Source organism: Camelus ferus, chromosome 18 (assembly GCF_009834535.1).
Source record: "Camelus ferus isolate YT-003-E chromosome 18, BCGSAC_Cfer_1.0, whole genome shotgun sequence".
Lineage (NCBI taxonomy): Eukaryota > Metazoa > Chordata > Mammalia > Artiodactyla > Camelidae > Camelus > Camelus ferus.
Window position 1 is genome coordinate 17263300 of NC_045713.1, and position 20064 is coordinate 17283363.

Genomic DNA, 20064 nt, shown 5'->3' on the forward strand with positions numbered 1-20064 from the left:
TCAAAAGCTTCCCACTAAAATCTGGGACAAGACAAGGATGCCCACTATCACCACTCCTATTCAACATAGTCCTGGAAGTCCTAGCCACAGCAGTCAGGCAAGAGAAAGAAATAAAAGGGATCCAAATTGGAAAAGAAGAGGTAAAAGTGTCATTATATGCTGATGACATGTTACTATATATAGAAAACCCTAAAAGGTCCACACAAAAGCTACTAGAGCTGATCGAAGAATTCAGCAAGGTAGCAGGTTACAAAATTAACGTTCAAAAATCAGTTGCATTTCTTTACACTAACGATAAATCAACAGAAGAAGAAAGTAAGGAAACAATCCCCTTTAAAATAGCACCCAAACTAATAAAATATCTGGGAATAAATCTAATCAAGGAGGTGAAAGAATTATACACAGAAAACTATAAACTATTGATGGAGGAATTTAAAGAAGACTTTAAAAAATGGAAAGATATTCCATGCTCTTGGATTGGAAGAATCAATATTGTTAAAATGGTCACACTGCCCAAGGCAATCTACAGATTTAATGTAATCCCTATCCAATTACCCAGGACATATTTCACAGAACTAGAACAAATCATAATAAAATTTATATGGAACCATCAAAGACCTAGAATTGCCAAAGCATTACTGAAGAGAAAGAAAGAGGCTGGAGGAATAACTCTCCCAGACTTCAGACAATACTATAGAGCTACAGTCATCAAGACAGCATGGTATTGGTACCAAAACAGACATATAGACCAATGGAACAGAACAGAGAGCCCAGAAATGAACCCACAAACTTTTGGTCAACTCATCTTTGACAAAGGAGGCAAGAATATACAATGGAATAAAGACAGTCTCTTCAGCAAATGGTGTTGGGAAAACTGGACAGCAGCATGTAAAACAATGAAGCTAGAACACTCCCTTACACCATATACAAAAATCAACTCAAAATGGATTAAAGACTTAAACATAAGACAAGATACAATAAACCTCCTAGAGGAAAACATAGGCAAAACATTATCTGACATACATTTCAAAAATTTTCTCCTAGAAGAAATAAAAGCAAGAATAAACAAATGGGACCTAACGAAACTTACAAGCTTCTGCACAGCAAAGGAAACCAGAAATAAAACAAGAAGAAAACCTACGGAATGGGAGAAAATTTTTGCAAGTGAAACCAACAAAGGCTTGATCTCCAGAATATATAAGCAGCTCATACGACTCAACAAGAAAAAAATAAACAACCCAATCCAAAAATGGGCAGAAGACCTAAACAAGCAATTCTCCAAGGAAGACATACAAATGATCAAAAAGCACATGAAAAAATGCTCAATATCACTAATTATCAGAGAAATGCAAATCAAAACTACAATGAGGTATCACCTCACACCAGTTAGAATGGCCGTCATTCAAAAATCCACAAATGACAAATGCTGGAGAGGCTGTGGAGAAAGGGGAACCCTCCTACACTGCTGGTGGGAATGCAGTTTGGTGCAGCCACTATGGAAAACAAGGTGGAGATTCCTCAAAAGACTAGGAATAGACTTACCATATGACCCAGGAATCCCACTCCTGGGCTTGTATGCAGAAGGAAATCTACTTCAGGATGACACCTGCACCCCAATGTTCATAGCAGCACTATTTACAATAGCCAAAACATGGAAACAGCCTAAATGTCCATCAACAGGTGACTGGATAAAGAAGATGTGGTATATTTATACAATGGAATACTACTCAGCTATAAAAACCGACAACATAATGCTATTTGCAGCAACATGGATGCTCCTGGAGAATGTCATTCTAAGTGAAGTAAGCCAGAAAGAGAAAGAAAAATACCATATGAGATCGCTCATGTGTGGAATCTAAAAAACAAAAACAAACAAACAAAAACAAAGCGTAAGTACAGGACAGAAATAGACTCACAGACAGAGAATACAGACTTGTGGTTACCGGGGGGTGGAGGGTGGGAAGGGATAGCCTGGGATTTCAAAATTGTAGAATAGATAAACAAGATTACACTGTATAGCACAGGGACATATACACAAAATGTTATGATAACTCACAGAGAAAAAAATGTGACAATGAGTGTGTATATGTCCATGAATGACTGAAAAATTGTGCTGAACACTGGAATTTGACACATTGTAAAATGATTATAAATCAATAAAAAATGTTTAAAAAAAAAAAAGAAAAGACTTTAAATCTGGACATTCTGGAGTTGAGTTCTCTACTGGGTAGGAAATTTGGTTCTAGAAATTCAGGAAAACTGACTTCATATTTAAACATATACTACGTGCTGACACTTCCTCTAGGGCTGCTGTGTTCTGCTCGTCAACCGGGTTTTATTAATTAGCTTTGGGAGTGTGTCTCTCTCTCCCTAAACACTTGAAGGATATACAATACATACAAGGCGAGTGCTACAAACTTGAGGGGAACTCAGTAAATATTTATTGAATAATAAAAGTGGAAGTCTAAAAACTATTGAAGATTTTAGTCTTTTTTTTTTTTAAAGAAAAAAAAATCTCTCTTTACTCTTTTTTTTTTCTTCTTTTAAAGATGTCATAATTCTTACCTTTGCTGCCAAGGCTTTTAAACTGTCGAGGAATCTTTGCCAGAAGTCCTTGAAGAGCGGGCGGTCAATTTTCTTCAGGCTCTCTTTGGTGCTGGCATCCACGCTGACATATAGCTGGGTAACTGGTTTGAGGTTCCTTGGTGATTTAGATGTTTAAACACACACACACACAAACAACAATAACAACAACAACAACAACAACAACAACAGAAAAAGGAAATTATACCTAAGTCAGGCTTTCCATGACGTTGAACTTACAATCTGTAACAGACGTGGTGATTAAACATTTCACTGGGTCTAGAGGCTTCTACTTCTCCCAGAAGATTGAGAAAATGATTTTAACATGACAGAATGGGATGTCAGCCGGTTATTTTTTAAAATGACTGGACACCATCCCTAATAAGCTGAAAACATTCAATTTCTTAAAATCGGCCCCTCTTCAAACACTTGGTTTCAGTGGAAAATAAACAGAACAAGACCAAGCTCTAGGCCTGGCCCCATCAGCTCGGCACAGTTAGCGGGGGCTCTCAGACCAGAGTCACCCCATCAGCTCTGCCATTTGAGACTGACACGGGGTCTGCGCGGAGGGTCCACTTCCCACCATCAAAGTTTTCTAAGGAACAGGAACAACCCAGAGAGCTCCAGTCTTCTCTGCAGGGTGCACAGCGACACCAACACTTCACCTACGCCTCTGAGAGCAGGAGTGGGCTTAAGCCATGCCTTGTGTGGGCAAACCATGACCGATTGCAGGAGCCTTAAGCCAATGCAGAGCTAGAACAAGAGCAGCGAAACACTTAGAAAAGAGCGCCGCCCACAGGAAGAACGCCCGGTGCAGACTCTTACTGTCCTTTGCCTTCTTCACCCGTATCCGGGAGAACCACTCATTCTCCACTCCTCTCAGTTCTCAGGGTCATCATCTCCCCGACTCCCTGCTGGTTGTTTTAAGCCCAGATTGTACTTTCCCCAAAGCCCCTCTGTTCCCCCATCAAATGGGTCTCATAATTCACTCTCTTCAATAAACTTCCAACTAGAAAGAAGCCCCCCTTAATAATCCTCTGACCAAATCCTCCCACTGTTAATTTTCTGTAACTATTTCACAATTTGTGTTTACCCCTAGAGTGTTATTTATCCATTTTTTTGTTTCAAAGTCACGCATTTTTAAAAACTGACACATAATTCACATGCCATAAAACTCACCATCTAAGTGGCTTATGTGCTTTTTACATCTATCAGAATCCGCCTTATCAGTCCTTGAGTGGAAGACCTTGAAGGACAGGAAGTCTCTTTCTTTTCATCCAGCCAAACAGGTCGACACTTAAAGCCACATTTCAGCGGCTACTGCTGACTTCAGCTGACAGAACTTCTTAGGGAATGTAGCCCAGGCAAATGCTTGTACCGATCTGGCTTCATGACATACGAAATTATGAGAAGGGCCTGAGCCCAAAGTTGTTCAAAGCAAGAGAAGCTCTGACCAAAGTTAGGAAAAAATGATTAAAACACTGGCAGGCTCTCATTGCTTTAATCCCTCTCCAATAACGACATATAAAGAGAATCCTTAAAGGTTCAATAATGCGTCACTACTGAGAAAAGGTCATCAATTACTGAGAACGCAAAACACGAGCACCCTGCAAGGGCAGCGCTCCGCCTCCCCACCCTTGTGCTGGGGGCCCTTTTTAATCACAGATGAGCTACATTACCTGGACTTTATGTTTTACAAAAATAAAAAAGATCTTCATTAAGAAGATGGCTACTGCTGGCCATCACTGTCCGATACTTACAGGACTTGGTCATAAAGCTGCCCGGCGCAAAATGGGCACTGGCTGCCCTTCTCACTACGCCTCCTGACTACTTAAGATTATGAATGGTAAACTCCAAAGGCCATAGTTGTTTTGCAAACCTCCATCATTTGCAAAAATAGGAAGCCCTGGGCACTGACAGTAGCAATAAGGAATTTTTGTCAGTACTAAATGTCTGAGGTGCTATAACCAAGGAGTTTTCCAGATCTTTTGCCAGGGAGCAGAGGAAGAGTGGTGGTATATGGTAGACAACAAACAGAGCCATAAATTCTCCCCCTCCCTGTACCCAAGTCCCCTTGCTCTGTAGCTTTTGAGTGTCCCCTCACTGATGCCAAGCTTGGCCATGTGACTTGCTTTGGCCAAGGGGAAGTGAGCAAATGTGTCACCAGTGGAGGCTTGAACGATGCCTGTGCATCATTGTTTATCCTTTCTTGCTGCTCTTTGAGACCCTGCCACCACGTGACCAACTAGAGATGAGCCAGAGGTGAAGAGGCTGCAAGAATAGAGGCCCCATTGTCCCAGGCAAGGCTATCATCATAAACCAGCCAGCCCAGCGGGTCCACCAACTGCCTAGACACATGAACAACATGAAGGCCAGTGAAGCCAGTCTAGATGAAAAGGCTTCCCAGCCGATATGCAGAATTATGAGCGAAGTAAACGGCTGTTAGTTTGAGTGGCTCAGTTCTAAGGCGAGTGGTTACAGGGAAAGATAACTGACGCATGCTACGGTGTATCAGCTGTACACCCGTCAAAAACGCCGTTACACAAGCACTCGCTTCGGTGGGGCTGAGAGGGCTTTCCTCACGGGAAAGGGCTTTCGTCGCTCAGCCACCATCAGCTCTGTCATTAACACGAAGTGTCCTATGCATTCTTGCCAGTCTTATTCATTAGCCTCTGTGTTGACAAAACAAAAACAGAAAGCCATCAAGAGTGTAACAGCTTTCTTGTTTGCCTGAGGTGTTTGCTCCTGTCATCCATAAATCCTCCAGGACCCTCACTGTGAAAACTCCCTTCGGTGGGAGAACTGTCAGCAAAGAGCCATATGCTCTGGAGCCACAGGGGAGACTGAGAGCCCCTTAAAGAAAAGTTAAATATCTTGTAAAGGCCACCAGCCCGAATGCAATGCTTGCATGTGGGTCAAGGAAAGACCAGTTGGCAAAGTCAGGATTTTCTTCAAAAGGTACCAGAGTATGGGTTAGATACTGCAGTAATTTAGAAAAGAAATTTTTTTTATTTAAAAAAAAAAGCACACAACTGACCACCCAGAGAACATCATTACTCCCTCGTGTATGTTCAACAATAAGAACAGTTGCAAGAGGTTCGCCTACTAGCTGAAGTGAATGAGCTGACTTGCTGTGTAGAATTAGCACTATAAACGTTAGGGGCAACTTCCAAAATCCATGACCTCTGTGGTCTATTAGTCAATCTATAACCTTGTTTTTCTGAAAGAAACTAGGACACCAGAGACAACTGGTACCTAGACTCCTCCTAATTCACAGAAATAAAACAAAATTACCTGAACCTAAAGAAGCATTTCTCTTTCCATTTTCTCCTGGATCACTGTCAAGTATGTATTTTCTTTAATTCTCTATCATTTTCCTCAATCCATGACAGCATTCACAAGGAATACCTTGTATTATCAACAATGAGTCCTCCTCTCTGGTCATCGTTTTACTACACACCACTCCTAGAAGATTCAGTTCTTGAATTCAAATTCAGATCTTGAGTTTGCCATGTGCCAGCAGCTATGTACATAGTGTTTACATTGTATCAGGTATTCTGAGTAATCCAGACATGACTTAGAGTGTACGAGAGGATGTGCATAGGTTATACGCAAATATTGTACCATTTTAGAAAAGGGACTTGAGCATCGGTGGATCTTGGTATCTGCAGATATGAGGGACGACTGCATGCCTTAAATTTGGGACAGACTTTTCTCTGGGTGTGTGTATGTATCCCAGTACCACTCTATCCCAACTTCACTCTCATGAGTCATTTTTGAAAAGTCAAGGATTTTAAACATAACAAAGATGTAAAAATAAAAGGAATGGTGACCCTGTGCAAAATTTACAGACTGACTTTTTAAAAATGTTTTCCTTTTACTTCAGTCAAGCACAGATTCAAGCAGCATTATCTCAACAAGCTGGACTACCCACCTGATCTCCACAGGAAATTGTGCATTTGTGACCAGGAAGCTGGAGATTCTACACTCGTGGAGTAGCTTCAAAAACCTGTTGATTTCTGGGTACATGATGGGTTCTCCCACAAGAGACAACGCACAGTGCTTCACTGTCATTCCTTCCTCAAAGCGTTCTTCCTTGACACCTGGTACACCTGGGGAACACGGTGGACAGGAGCAAGCTCAGTCAGACACAGGGAGAGGACATCACTTTTATTCTTCTCAAAGTGTTTTAAATTTTTCTTAACCGTTCTCTGATTTTAGAAGGCAGTCATTTTTGATACCAGTCAAATAATATAAAATAGGAGCCAGAGGAGGAAAAAAAAAAAAAAAACTCAAGGGGAAAGTATAGCTCAAGTGGTAGAGCACATGCTTATAGCAAGCATGAGGTCCTGGGTTCAATCCCCAGTACCTCCTCTAAACATAAATAAATAAATAAACCTTAATAACTCGCCCTCAAAAAATCAAACAAACAAAAGCAAAACCAAACAAACAAGCAAAAAGTAAACTAAAAAAAAAACCTCTAGAATTATTACATCAGGAAAAAAAAACCCCTAAAATTATTAAATCAGCAAGCTCATCCCCGGTTTTAATACTAATTAAGCTACATCAATACAAGCAGGCAAAACTTTGTCAGCTAATTATTTGGAATACAGAACGGATTACTTTCCATAACTTGCTTAGCTCTGCATTCTTCAATGCTGGTGTAAGAAAACGAACTCAGTACAGCTACATAAGGAAAAGCCTCTCCCATACTAATCATTTCCCCCTCAGTTCCTCAAGTATTCTGAATTGAGTAAACTGAATGTAGTTGGCTCAAAAGAGAAAAAAGAAGAAACCCGCAGGTCTCGCCATTGGCTTCAGATTGGAATCACCTGGAGAGTCTGGACAAACACTGCTGCCTGGGTCCCTGACAAAGACTCTGTTTAACTGGAGTGGCTGCACGCCGGGGTGATGGGAGCTGTGAAAGTTCCCCAGGTGATTCTAATGTGCAGCCAAGATCAAAACCCACTGCGGAAACCAGAGGTCCCCGGACTTGGAAGAACCCTGCAATCGCCTGGGAAGCCTCAACGTTCCAAACGCCCGGCCGCAGCTCAGAGCGATGAAGTCGCCATCTCTGGGGAGCAGCACAGGCATCAGGAGTTTGACGCTCCCCCCAGGCGATTCCAATGCACAGACAAGCATGGGAAACCACTGGTACACCCCGCTGGTTCTCGGCCCCACTTAGATGCTGGAATTACCCAAAGAACTTTAAAAAATCCCAATGTCCAGGCAGTGCCCCAGGCCAATTAAACCGCGGTCTCTGGGGATGAGGCTGAGACGTCAGCATTCTTTAAATGCTCCCCATGTGACTCCCGTGTAAAGGACAGGTTGAGAAGCCTTGCTCCCGACTCAGCGTGGAAAGCTCACAAGAGTCCTCCAACCTACCCCAGACTCTGAAAGACTTGGAAAGAGCATAAAAAGGCAAGTAAAAATATATTTCCTTTACTGCAGATATTTCTATCCATTATCTCCAGGTTCTTTAGGATAGAAAATATTCTCTCAAGGACACAGATTCTTCATGGAGAAGGTGGTGGGAAGCATGTTCAAATTCCCTCTCAGTCAGTTATTAGCCTTCTCTGAAGTGTAGTGAAGTGTGAGCAGTACTTACCTCAAAGAATGTTCGTTAGAGTTAAATAAGATAATGCATGGAAAGGCTTTAGAAGAGTGCCATGCACACCCAAAAAACATTCATTAAGGATTTGTTTTTATCATCGCTTTTATCTGGGTTTCTTAAAGTGATTATATCTCAGCCACTATCATCTTAAGAGCAACAACAACAAACCTGGAGAAAATAAAGTTAGCTTTCACTGCTTGCTTGTGCCTTAGTTTCTAGGAAATGACTTTATTTCTCTCCCTCCCTCCTTCTATCCCTCCCCTCCCTCCCTCCCTCTCTCTCTCTCTCTCACACACACACATACAATCTACTTGGAAATAAGCAAGTGTAAGTAAATACCCCAGACATCAAACCAACATAATAGAGGCTAAAATCAGAGCAATCTAAAAAGGCAGGTTTTATCTTCTCTGATGACTAACTGCAATTCTAGGAATGTATTTCATGTCAGTATTTCGGGAAGAATAATTTTTTAAGTTATTGAAATCTAAGATCTTAACTCAAGTGAATCAAGGTTTTAAATAAAACTTGATCTTTAACTCACTGTGTTGCCAAGACAACTCAGCATTTAAGTATAAAATTTCCTTTTTGTAAAAAAAAAAAAATCATTAACTTTAATCCCTCTGTGAGATGAGTAGAAGGGCAGACTTTATCGGAATTGCAAAATTAACGTAAAACTCAGAAAGCAGAGTAACTGAGCACTGGCTAAGCCCTAACCACTGGAAGTCAGACGCACCAGGTTCAAATTCTGGCTCTATTACTAGGCTGGTCTGTGTCCTTCGTCAAGTCACTCCCCATCTCTATACCCATTCCCTGATCTACAAGATGGGGAGTTCACACCACACATGCACACTATTACAAGAATTCAATGAAATAAGCCACATGAAATAACTAGTCTGCTACCAGGCCCAGCACATAAGCATTCAAAAAATGTTAGCTGCAAAGATTTTTATAATAATCATTATTTCATGAGTTGAAATAGAAATTCAATTAATTGTTTCAAATAAAATGGCAATTCCATTCAATTCAACATACAACTGACCCATGAGCAACAAGGTCCAGTTATATGAGAATTTTTTATAAGAAAAATTTGGGAAGATTTTCGACAATTTGAAAAATCTCACAGATGCACCCTATGGCTTAGAACTATCCAGAAAAATGAAGGAAAAGTTAGGTATGTCATGAATGCATAAAACATATGCAGATACTAGTCTTTTATCACTTACTACCATAGAATATACATAAATTATTAAAAACTTAAAATGTATCAAAACTTACGCACACAAACACAGGCCATACATGGCACCATCCGCAGTCCAGAGAAATGTAAGCAAATGTAAAGACATAGCATTAAATCATAACCGCACAAAATTAACTGTAGCACCTCCCGTACCACAGTAGTAATTTCACAGCTCCTGCACTGAGTGCAAGTGTTGAGAGCCCGCTTAAAATGCTGTGTGACGCTAATCATCTCCACATAAGCAGCTCGTCTCTCCAGTAAATTGTAAATTGCAGTGAAAAGTGATCTCTTGCGGTTCTCTCACAGTTTTCATCGTGTTTAGTGCAATACCATAAACCCTGAATAACACCAGGGGACCCGTACGATGTGCCGCTATCGATGCTGGAAGTGCTCCCAAGAAGCAGAGAAAAGTCATGACATTACAAGAAGAAGCTGAATTCGTTGATAGGTACCACAGATTGAGGGCTGTGGCTGCGGTTGCCTGCCACTTCAAGATAAATGAATCCAGCATAAGGACCATTTAAAAAAAAAAAAAAAAGGAAAGAAAAAGAAAGGAAATTCATGCAGCTGTCACTGCAGCTATGCCAGCAGGCCTGAAAAGCTCGTGCTATTTGTGAAATATGTGTTTATCTCGTATTGAAAATGCAGCTTTTCTGTGGGTGCACGATTGCTAGAGGAAAGGTGTACCTACAGACATACGATTGGAGACAAAGCAAAGTCATTATATGACAACTTAAGGCCAAAGGAAGCTGAAGGAGCTAAAGCTGGAGAATCCAACGCCAGTAAAGGATGGTTTGATGATTTTTAGAAAGAGGTTTGGTTTTTAACATGTCAAGATAACAAAAGAAGCAGCCTCAGCCACCCAAGAGGCAGCAAATGAGTCCTCAGATGCCATTAAGAAAATCATTGAGGAGAAAGGATATCTTCCTGAACAGGTTTTTAATGTAGTCAGAGGTGCCCTATTCTTGGGGGGGGGGGAGGTGCGGAGCATCAGAGGACATCTATTAGTACGGAAAAGAAGCGAGCACCAGGACTTAAGGCAGAAAGGGACAGGCTAACTCTACTGTTCTGTGCAAATGCTGCCCGGTAAATGATCAGGACGGCCCTTCTCTATAAACCTGCTAACCCCTGAGCCTTGAAGGGAAAGATAAACACCAGCTGCCAGTCTTTAGGTTGTCCAAGAAGGCCTGGACAATGAGGACACTTTTTCTAGACTGGTTCCATCGATGCTTTGTGCCTGAAGTCAGGACATACCTTGCCAGTAAGGAACTGTCTTTTAAAGTTCTTTTGCTATCAGGCTATGCCCCTGGTCACCGAGACCCCATGAGTTCAACACTAAAGGCACTGAAGTGGTCCACCAGCCCCCAAACACAATGTCTTTAATTCAGCCTCTAAATCAGAGGGTCAGAAGGAACTTTAAGGCTCATTACACATGGTATTCCATGGAAAGGATGGTCGGATCCTGACAGAGAGAACACTGTGAAAGTCTGGAAGGATTACAGCACTGAAGATGCCATCATTGTTCTAGAGAAACGTGTGAACAACGTGGCTGCAGGAATTGTGTTCAGCTGTTGTGCATGACTTCAGATTTATGACAGAGCCAACCAAGGAAATCATGAGAGAGATTGTGGATACAGGTTTAAAAAAAAAATGAAGGAGAAGAAGAAGAAAGGAAATGAGGGAGGTAGAGAGGAAGAGGAAGGAAGGAAAGAGAGAAAGAGAGAAAGAAAAAAGAAAGAAAGAAAGGAAAGAAGGAAGGAAGGAAGGAAGGAAGGAAGGAAGGAAGGAAGGAAGGAAGAAAGAAGTTGGGTGGGGGGGGTGTTGAAGGGTTTCAAGACATAGATCTTGGAGAACTTCAAGAGCTAACAGACACCACGCAGAGGAGTTAACAGAAGACGACTTGGTGGAGATGAGTGCTTCCTCAACCAGTGCCAGATGATGAGGAAGAAGACACAGAAGAAGCAACGCCAGAAAAACTGACACTAGACAATCTGGCAGAAGGGTTGTGATTACTCAAGACTGCTTTTGACCTTCTTTCACGACATGGTTCCTTCCATGATATGGGCGCTGAAACTAAAGCAAACGGTGGAAGGATTGATACTGTATAGAAACACTTTAGAGGAATGAAAAAGCAAAACAGTAAGATGGAAATGACTGTGTATTTCCACGAAGTTACACGGAGTGTGCCTGTCTCCCCTGCCTCTCCCTCCACTCCTCCACCTCTTCCATCTCTGCCACCAGGAGACCGCAAGGTCCACCCTCCCCTCCTTCTCCCCTCCACCTACTCAGCGGGAACATGACAAGGATGGAGACCTTTATGATGCTTTACTTCCACTTAATGAATAGTAAATACCCACCACGTCATACCATTAATAACCGTATCTGCTGTGTATGTGTGCATTTCATGTGAAAAATCTAATAACCGCCCAGCAAGAACTGTATGAGAAGTTATTGTGTCATCATCATCATCACCTAAGTACTCGTCACAGCAGGACATCGCATGCAAGACTTGTGTTGAAGAGGACAGCATATCCTTACACAGGCTTAAGGTGAGTGACATCTAATATAAAATTAACAATGTGTTACTTTTCTTATTGTTTTATAACTTTGCTTTCAAAGATTCCCAGTACCTTACAGTATGCCTCTCAATCTAATTGGAGAAACTGCATATTAGCCTAACATCACAGGTAAGCGGTTTTTTTAAAAAAAAAAAAAACAAAACAATGTTTCCAGTACTGTATTATGAATATGACTGTAACATTATATGCCACAAAAGTTTTACAACCATTCATTAGTGTGTAGGCTGGGTTACTGTGAAGCAATGGTATTGACTACAATCAGCTACATAAAGCAATCGTATTGCTGCTTCTTCATTATCAGTGTATGAATCGTCATACCTGGAGGTAAATATGAATTTCCTTTTCACACTATCTTTCTATTTTTGATGCCGAGTGTTAGTAGTGTGTAGGACATCTACAGTGTTTTGTATCATATAAGACAATATTGACATGAGTACAATTAATCTTGTAAACAGATGACATAAACTTATGGTATCGATAAATACAGTACAGCACTGTAAAAGTATTTTCTCTTCCTTATAATTTTCTTAATAATATTTTCTTTTCTCTAGCTTACTTTATTGTAAGAATATAAAACACACCTTAATTGACTATTGATGTTACTGGCAAAGTTAGTTTCTGGTGTATGGCATACTGATTCAGTTTTATATATATATATACTTTTTCTACAAAGTTTTTGACCTCAGCAACAGTCGCCATCAACTGAGACCACAAAAGCCTTGTGGGTAACATGGGGTAACAGGTATTGGGGTAGCAGAGAGGGGTGATAGATACCATGTGTTCTATTTTAGACGTGTAAAGTGTGATATGTAGGTTAGAGATCTGAATGTGTGTCCAATGTTCAGGTTTGGATTCTGGGAAAAAGGTCTGGGTGGAAATAAACATTTTACCAAATGGATGGTAATTCACTGCAGGGGCCGAATCAGATTACCAAGGAAATAGGATAGTTAGACAAGAGGACACAGACTGAGACCTAGACACTCACGTATCTGGGGAAAGAAAGAGAGACCAGCAAAGGACACTGCCAAGCAGCAGCCAGGGAAGGAGGAGGGAAACTTAAAAGCAAAGAGATCAACTGCCATCTTCTCTGAAAGCTACAACCAAACCTGCCCCATTAGACAACAACAAAACAAACAAAAAGCAAGACAAACAAACAAACAAAAAAAAGCATTAAAAATAATGATTTTAAAATTATCCTAATTTTCTCAAAAGTATGGTGCTGAGAATGTGTAAAACCTTCAAAAAGTATGCTGTTATCTCATGGCCACTGTCAGAGGTGATCACAATGCTCCCCCCCAAAATGAGGCCCCAGGGCCTCAACCCCATGCTCTCTCTCCTTCACCGTCCTCAAAGAAATGTGCCAGAAAATGAGACATCCTCTCAGTTCCTAACGGAAAGGAGTCCTGGAGCAGGACGACAGCCCCAGAACGGCAGACACGACACTTCAGTCGAAGGTCTATAAGGTTAATTCCCACTGTGTGTCTGTTTCTCTCACACAGAGTCTGTTCATGTTTTCCCTAAACCTTATCCATTTCACAACTAAACTCTGTTTTGTTTGGGGGTTTTTTAAGCCAGTTTTCTGATGCTCCTCTCATCCTGAAGAGCTTCCTGACCCTGAACAACCACTGCAGTCATTGTGTTAACCAGGAAGGACACCTTATCTCACTGACAGATGCCAAAGCAGAAACTTCAGATTCCAGAATTTTTACCAATAAGCTGAATAATCCAGAAATAAAAGTGATATAGGGTTCAACATAGAGTTTCCCTATTTCTTTCTTTTTTGGGGGGAGAGGGGGAGACAGAGAAAATTGGTTAATAATGAACCTTTATTCTGAATACTTTCTTATGTCTGTTTTCTTATCATGGTATAATTGACAAATATGAGTATTCCTATTTCTAAAGACTGCACCAATCAGACATAAAACATTTTCTTCTTTCTTCTCAATAACAACACAGTTCCTGGTCAAAGGCCAAAGTTCCTGAGAACCCCTCCTGGATGAAAGCCACATAGAAGTCTATCTTTGATATAGCCACTTCCACTCGGAGGGTTTTTTCATAAATAAGCTTCAGAAAACAATTAGCAGGTGGTGTTGTCTTCCCCAACTCCCCCACATTCCTTTAGGATGTGTACTTCAGCGTACCTCGTTCATGAGAACCATCTGTTGGACACCCTTTATTTTTTGCTTTACTTCACTTCCAGCTAAAACTCTACATAAAAACATTTAGAAACCAGTGATGTCTTTTTCACCTTTGCACCTTCAGCACCGAGGACATTCCTCACAGAGTGTTCACTCACCTGATGCCAGCTGAACTGATGGGAAACTGAGCTAAGGAAACCTGCACCCCATCGTCTGAAAGCTACTTCCCCTGCTGCGGGGGGATGTAGAGGGGGCAGGGAGCATTCTGAAAAGATGTTGAGTTGCACTGTAATTCTGACCCACTTGCGATCAATGTAAAGTTAATTCTGTGTGCGTATGAAGGGAAAGCTAATAAAGGTCGCGGGAAGAAAGCTGGTCTAATGATCAACGAAATAACTGAAAAGACAATGATTGCCCTCGGAATTGAGAACAGAAGCACAAAAAGGAAGCATTTAAAAGATCAGAATATCTTCAAAATGTGTCAAGGCTGGCCGCTCAGCTAAAGCTGGGAACTCAGCGGCAAAAACAATAATACCCACAACCAGTCTCATCCTACACAAAAACAACACCCAGACCCACAGGAGAAAGTGGGCGACCACCACGGGGTGGGAAAGCGCCCTACAAAACAAAGGACTCCGAGCCAGAGTGTATGGGAAATTACTCATGACTTCAAAGAATGACCTCTAAAGAGAGGCTAAAGTGGAAATAATCAGAATATAACAAACTAAGAAGAAAATGGCTTCAAACCATTGAAAGTTGCCTGTAATTTCCAATTTATAGGAGTCCTGTTCCTAAGGTCCTGTTTAAACCCGAAATTCGTATTCTCCCAGATATAATATTATTAAAATGAAGATTAAGTTATCTTCAAAATCCCCAAACATCAAATTAATCTGTAATATACCTAGAGTATAGTACTATAAGTCTATTTCAACGTCACCTAATCGAATTTAAATATTTTCTCCTATAGGAAAATGTGTCCCAAGTTCCAACTAAGGAACCTGAAACATGCCTTTCCTTTTAGTTTTTTATTTTGTTTTGCTTCTTTTAAGCCACGGGGGTACACAGGTTAGCAGTATCAGAGCTGTAAGAGGGAAATCCCAATACAGGTGTGGAAGAAGAGAAAGGGGAACTGGTTTCCTGCAGGGCATCTGTAAGTGCTAACTCTGCATCCAAGATTAAGCAGCTTCCCCAGACCAGTCTCTAAGGAGGAGTTCTGATTCGGGGAAAATGAGGGCTGAAATGAAATCTAGAGTTACATTCCTGCATCTTTAGCATTCAAAAGTCGGATGCATGTCAAGCTGCGCCCAGATGATGGTACTGGGTTCAGAAGAGGGAGAGTGACCTGCATCAGCCTCACCAGCCTCTCTCTGAAGCTGACTATCCAGACAGGAGGGGGATCTGTTCTACTTATACCCCTGGGGATGAGAGCATTATAGAACACAGAGATTTCCCTGATTGCAGGAGGAATTTGGGTTCATAAAAAAAGAAAACCTTACACCATAACCACTGATAAAGACTAAGTGAAGTTATAAAATCTCACTGCCCAGCTGAATGTCCATAGTAGAATAAACAACCATCAATTTGAACATTTTAGATTACTTTCTGCCAAGAACCAAGAAGACAGAAAACATAACCAATACCGTGAAATACTAAAATTCTGTCATTTTGCCAACATTAAAATAAAAAGAAAAAAATTTAACATTTTTGTATTGCAGACCGCTAGTTTTTCAGAAGAGCTTCAGATTCCTTCACATTATGTATTTCACCCTTTAAAAATTAGGTTTTTAAAAATTTTTTTTTCTAATACTATAGTTTTGCAGTAGGATTTGCTGTGGTCATTACAGCAATGAGATAAATTTTCAAAAAAGTTAATAGCCTGTTTAAGCACAGAATGAAGTAAAAAGCATTAATAAATAGTCACCACAATACAAAATTTGGAAAGTAAGGGAGTTCTCACTCTTCGTGAAAAGCCAATGACTGAGAGCTCCTTTATCCCCAAGTGCTGACCTGTCTACTGCGCTTCACGCCTTCGCATACACACCTGTTTCCTACTACGGCTGTGAAGAAAAACTGCTCCGGTACCCTCAAGAGTGCCCGTGTACAAACATTAACCAGTTCCAATTTGAAAACGTTTCCAAAAAATTCATGGTCGATTAAATAAACAGATGTTTTGCTGACATGGTAACATTTTGTCAAGTCAATTAATTAAGGTATGAGAAAAGACTCCTTTGCGAGAATTACAAGGGCCAAGTAGATACTCTATAAAAGCTACTTTTAAGAATGAATGACTGGGCAGTTGTTGAATTTCTGGGGGTCATTCCCCACCCCGCCTTAGGCATTCTCACCCCTACTCAGGACTCATTTGTTCACAGACACGCTCTTCACTTTCTCCCTGCAGTCTGATACCTGTCATCCCCCTACAAGACGATACAGATTTTAAAACGCTTGTGTTTCTTATGCCACGAGCACCTGAAGACAAACCATCTGAGATGCCTACTGATTAAAGCAAGCACGAGGCTCCTCATCAGGTACCTGTTCCTGCACAGGACAAGCCCCTGCAACAAGCCAGGCAGACAGCAAAGAATCTGTGCTCACTGAGCTCACCTAACACATGTTATTAATGTGAAGAAAGGAGGCCTCATGATTTATTCATCATTTATTTCCATCTAAAGTGCATTTGCAAAAATGCTCCTGTCAGAAAAATTACTATCAAAACTCAGATTGTCATTCTGTATCAAGGACATCTCGGAATGGAAAAATGAATGTCTACTCCTTAGGGCTGCTTCCTCCCATACAAACTGCCTGGGACACAGTCTATTCAGGAAGATTCCCAGATGTCCAGGAAAACACATACCCTTGGTCAGCATCCCCTTATTTAAGGCTTCAACTTGCTCTTTAAGAACTGAACCAACAAACTTATTAGCAATATAAAGATAAAACTGCTGGCACTGGCTTGCTTCCGATGTAACCATCTGGGATGGTTAATTGTACGTGTCCACTTGGCTGGGCCACGGTGCCCAGATATTTGGTCAGTGTTCTCGATGTTTCCGTGAAGGTGTCTTTGGGATGAGATTACCATTTAAGTCTCTGAGTAAAGCAAACTGCCCGCCAGAATGTGGGTGAGCCCCGTCCAATCAGTTGAAGGCCTCAAAAACACTAAGGCTGACCTCCCCCAAGCAAGAAGGATTTCTGCTGGCAGACGGCCTTTGGATCTGAACTGCAGAGGTTCCTTAAATCTCTAGTCTGCAAGTCTACCTCAGAGAATTATTTTTATTTATCTTTCTGACTGCCGAAGCCTGCAAAACTACAGGATCCAATTCCTTAAGTTAATCTCTCACTCTATCAGCCTCTCTCTATCCATCTCTCTCTCTCTCTCTCTCTACACACCCACATAGCATCCTGTTGACTCTGTTTCTCAGGAGAACTCAGACTAATAACTAGCCAAAAGAAAACAATATTTTACTTTGAAATTTATTTAAAAGGTATACAGTTTAAGATCAACAATCAATAATATTAACTAAATCAACAAAGAGTCTAAGAAAAGCTAGTTAAATTCCTGATGTGGAGTCTTCCTAGTTCTTCACTGAACAGTTTCATTTAATTTTCCAAAAGATTGATAAGAGACACTGCTTTATCCAAATAAGAGAAAATATGTTTCCAAAAAAAAAAAAAAAAGCTTGAGACTAAAAGCCAAGATGAAATATTAAAATATTTATCAGCATCTCTGCAGAAGTATAACGGTAAGTCAGCACAGACACACACATACAAATATGTTCAATTCAACTTTCCCTAGAAAACTCATAAAGAATAAAATAAAGATGTAATTACTGACTATCCTTTATAAATCACTATTGAGCTTCAATCATTATTTGCATTACTTTCCCAATTTCTCCCAAGAAATCAGAACAGTAATAAGAAGTACTGCGGTAAAAATAAGGAAATACATTTGGTCTTTGTACCCGGTTCCTGGCACAAAGCCCCTAGAACCCCTGGGGCTTCCTGAGTGGTAGGAGTGTCTTTAGTCGTTCACAAGGGGCCCCTTTTGAGTACCTCTGAGTTTGTGCAAATGAGGTGACATAGGGTAGGCCCCCTAAATAGCCAAAGGATGGAGCTGATCACCAGCAAGACTCTGTGTTTAAAGGACTGGAAATTTCAGCCACACCCATGGACCTGTGAGAAAAGGAAGCAGGGCTGCAAATAAGCTCTACAAAAACTCCTGAACAAAATTTGCTGAGTCTCCGGGTTGGTGAATGTATCCACATGCCAGGGGGGTGGTGCACCCCAGTTCCACAGGGACAGAAGCTCCTGACCTCTGGACCCTTCCGGACCTGGCCCCATGTACCTCTCCATCTGGCTGTTCATCTGTGACCTCTATAATATCCTTTATAATAAACCCTTAATCTGTGGGGTCTGATGCCATCTCCAGAGATTGATTTAAATTTGTAGGACACCCAGGCAGTGTCTGCTGAGACCCTGAGAACCCCTTGGTGGTGTGAGAAAAAAACATCAGGAGCACTATAACCTTAAGAAGCAGCAACCTGACAGAACGAATTTCTTCGCATCAAAGAATCACCCGATCTTCAAAATGCTAATTACCGAGGTTAATAAAGACTCTCATTTATGATGCTAGCACCACAACTGTGCCCTTATCAAAACAACCTTGGGTAGAATTCATTTTTTTGTGGTTGCGTATGAAAGGAGAGCAGAACAAAGGAGAGAAGGACTAACAAGTGGCAGGCGGAGGCAGAGGTCTACACGTTTAACAGGGAGCAGGGAGCCAACAAATTTCAGCTGACCATCTGCAGCGGTCTTTATAAAGCCGTCACGTTACAGGTCCACCATGTCTACCCACAGCAGTGGGTCTCAAAATACGGTCCCCAGTTCAACAGCATCGATACCACCGGGAAATCTCTTAGAAATGCACGTTCTTGGTCCCCGCCTCAGACTTACTGAATTGTTCTCGAGGAAAGGGGGCCGGGAGTCTCTGTGTTAACGAGTGACTCTGATGCACACTAAAGCTTGAGAGCCAGCAATGCCCAGGAACGCCAAGTTCCTTCAACTCTGAGACAGAACTGGATCAGGAAATTCTGGAAGCTGAGAGGCAGAACTCTATACATCACGATGGATTTTGTGGAGGAAATTTTATTAATATTAATCCTCCTTTTTAATAAGGCATTTACTCAAAAATGCTTTCCCAATACTATCCGATATTATTTAAGAATCTTCCAATGATCTAAAATTTCCATTCCACATATAAGGCTGTTTTGTGCTGAGTGAACCATATTATAAACAGCTTTGAATTAAGTTTTTTTTTAGTTCTTCTATCGGGTGGGATATCAAGTTATCAGGTAAAACAAAAAAGGCCAAAATGTATATAATATTTCTACAAAGTTTTCACCTCCCTATACGAGAATTTGCCAGCGGGGACAAAATCCTGCCAAAGACGCAATTCCGTTGCCAATTTAATTCAGGTTATCAGCATTCCTTTGTAGAAGGAAGATAAATACCTTTAAACTGCTTGATCATGTTCTGATGGTTTTCAATGGCTTCCTTTAAGATCATTTCAGGCTGGTCCATCTTCCACCGCCATTCAGTACCCACCGGATTGGTGTGGTGCCTGGAAAAGAGGCAAACATTCTAAAGGACTCCCAGCATTAGATCTCAGCTAGTCACCCACTCTGAGGGAGTCCATGTTATCATAAAATCAGGGTTGGTTTCCTCCTAAAAGCTCAGCTATTTACAGCTGTATTTTATGATTTATTTTAAGTCACGACACCTAGCATGTGGAGAGAGAAGAGAAGTGCCTGGCCAAGACAGAGGCTTAATCAGAACAATACAAAACGCGCACCCCTCTCTCCTAGCCACACGCACTAGGCTAGACAAGCATCCAGTAACAACCAACAGGGAAATGCT

At 41.2% G+C, this 20064-nt stretch overlaps 1 protein-coding gene across 3 annotated transcripts in view; it reads right to left on the reverse strand.

Annotated features, from left to right (window-relative positions):
- The window catches only part of LOC102511835 (S-adenosyl-L-methionine-dependent tRNA 4-demethylwyosine synthase TYW1), a 165759-nt gene that overhangs the window by 95846 nt on the left and 49849 nt on the right, over positions 1-20064 (reverse strand). For all 3 annotated transcript variants that reach the window (XM_032460330.1, XM_006189466.3, XM_032460331.1), the window contains 3 exons: positions 19659-19768; positions 6518-6695; positions 2566-2701 (listed from right to left, as the gene is read on the reverse strand). In XM_032460330.1, the coding sequence (XP_032316221.1) occupies positions 2566-2701; positions 6518-6695; positions 19659-19768 (424 nt within the window). The remainder of the gene's footprint in view (positions 1-2565; positions 2702-6517; positions 6696-19658; positions 19769-20064) is intronic.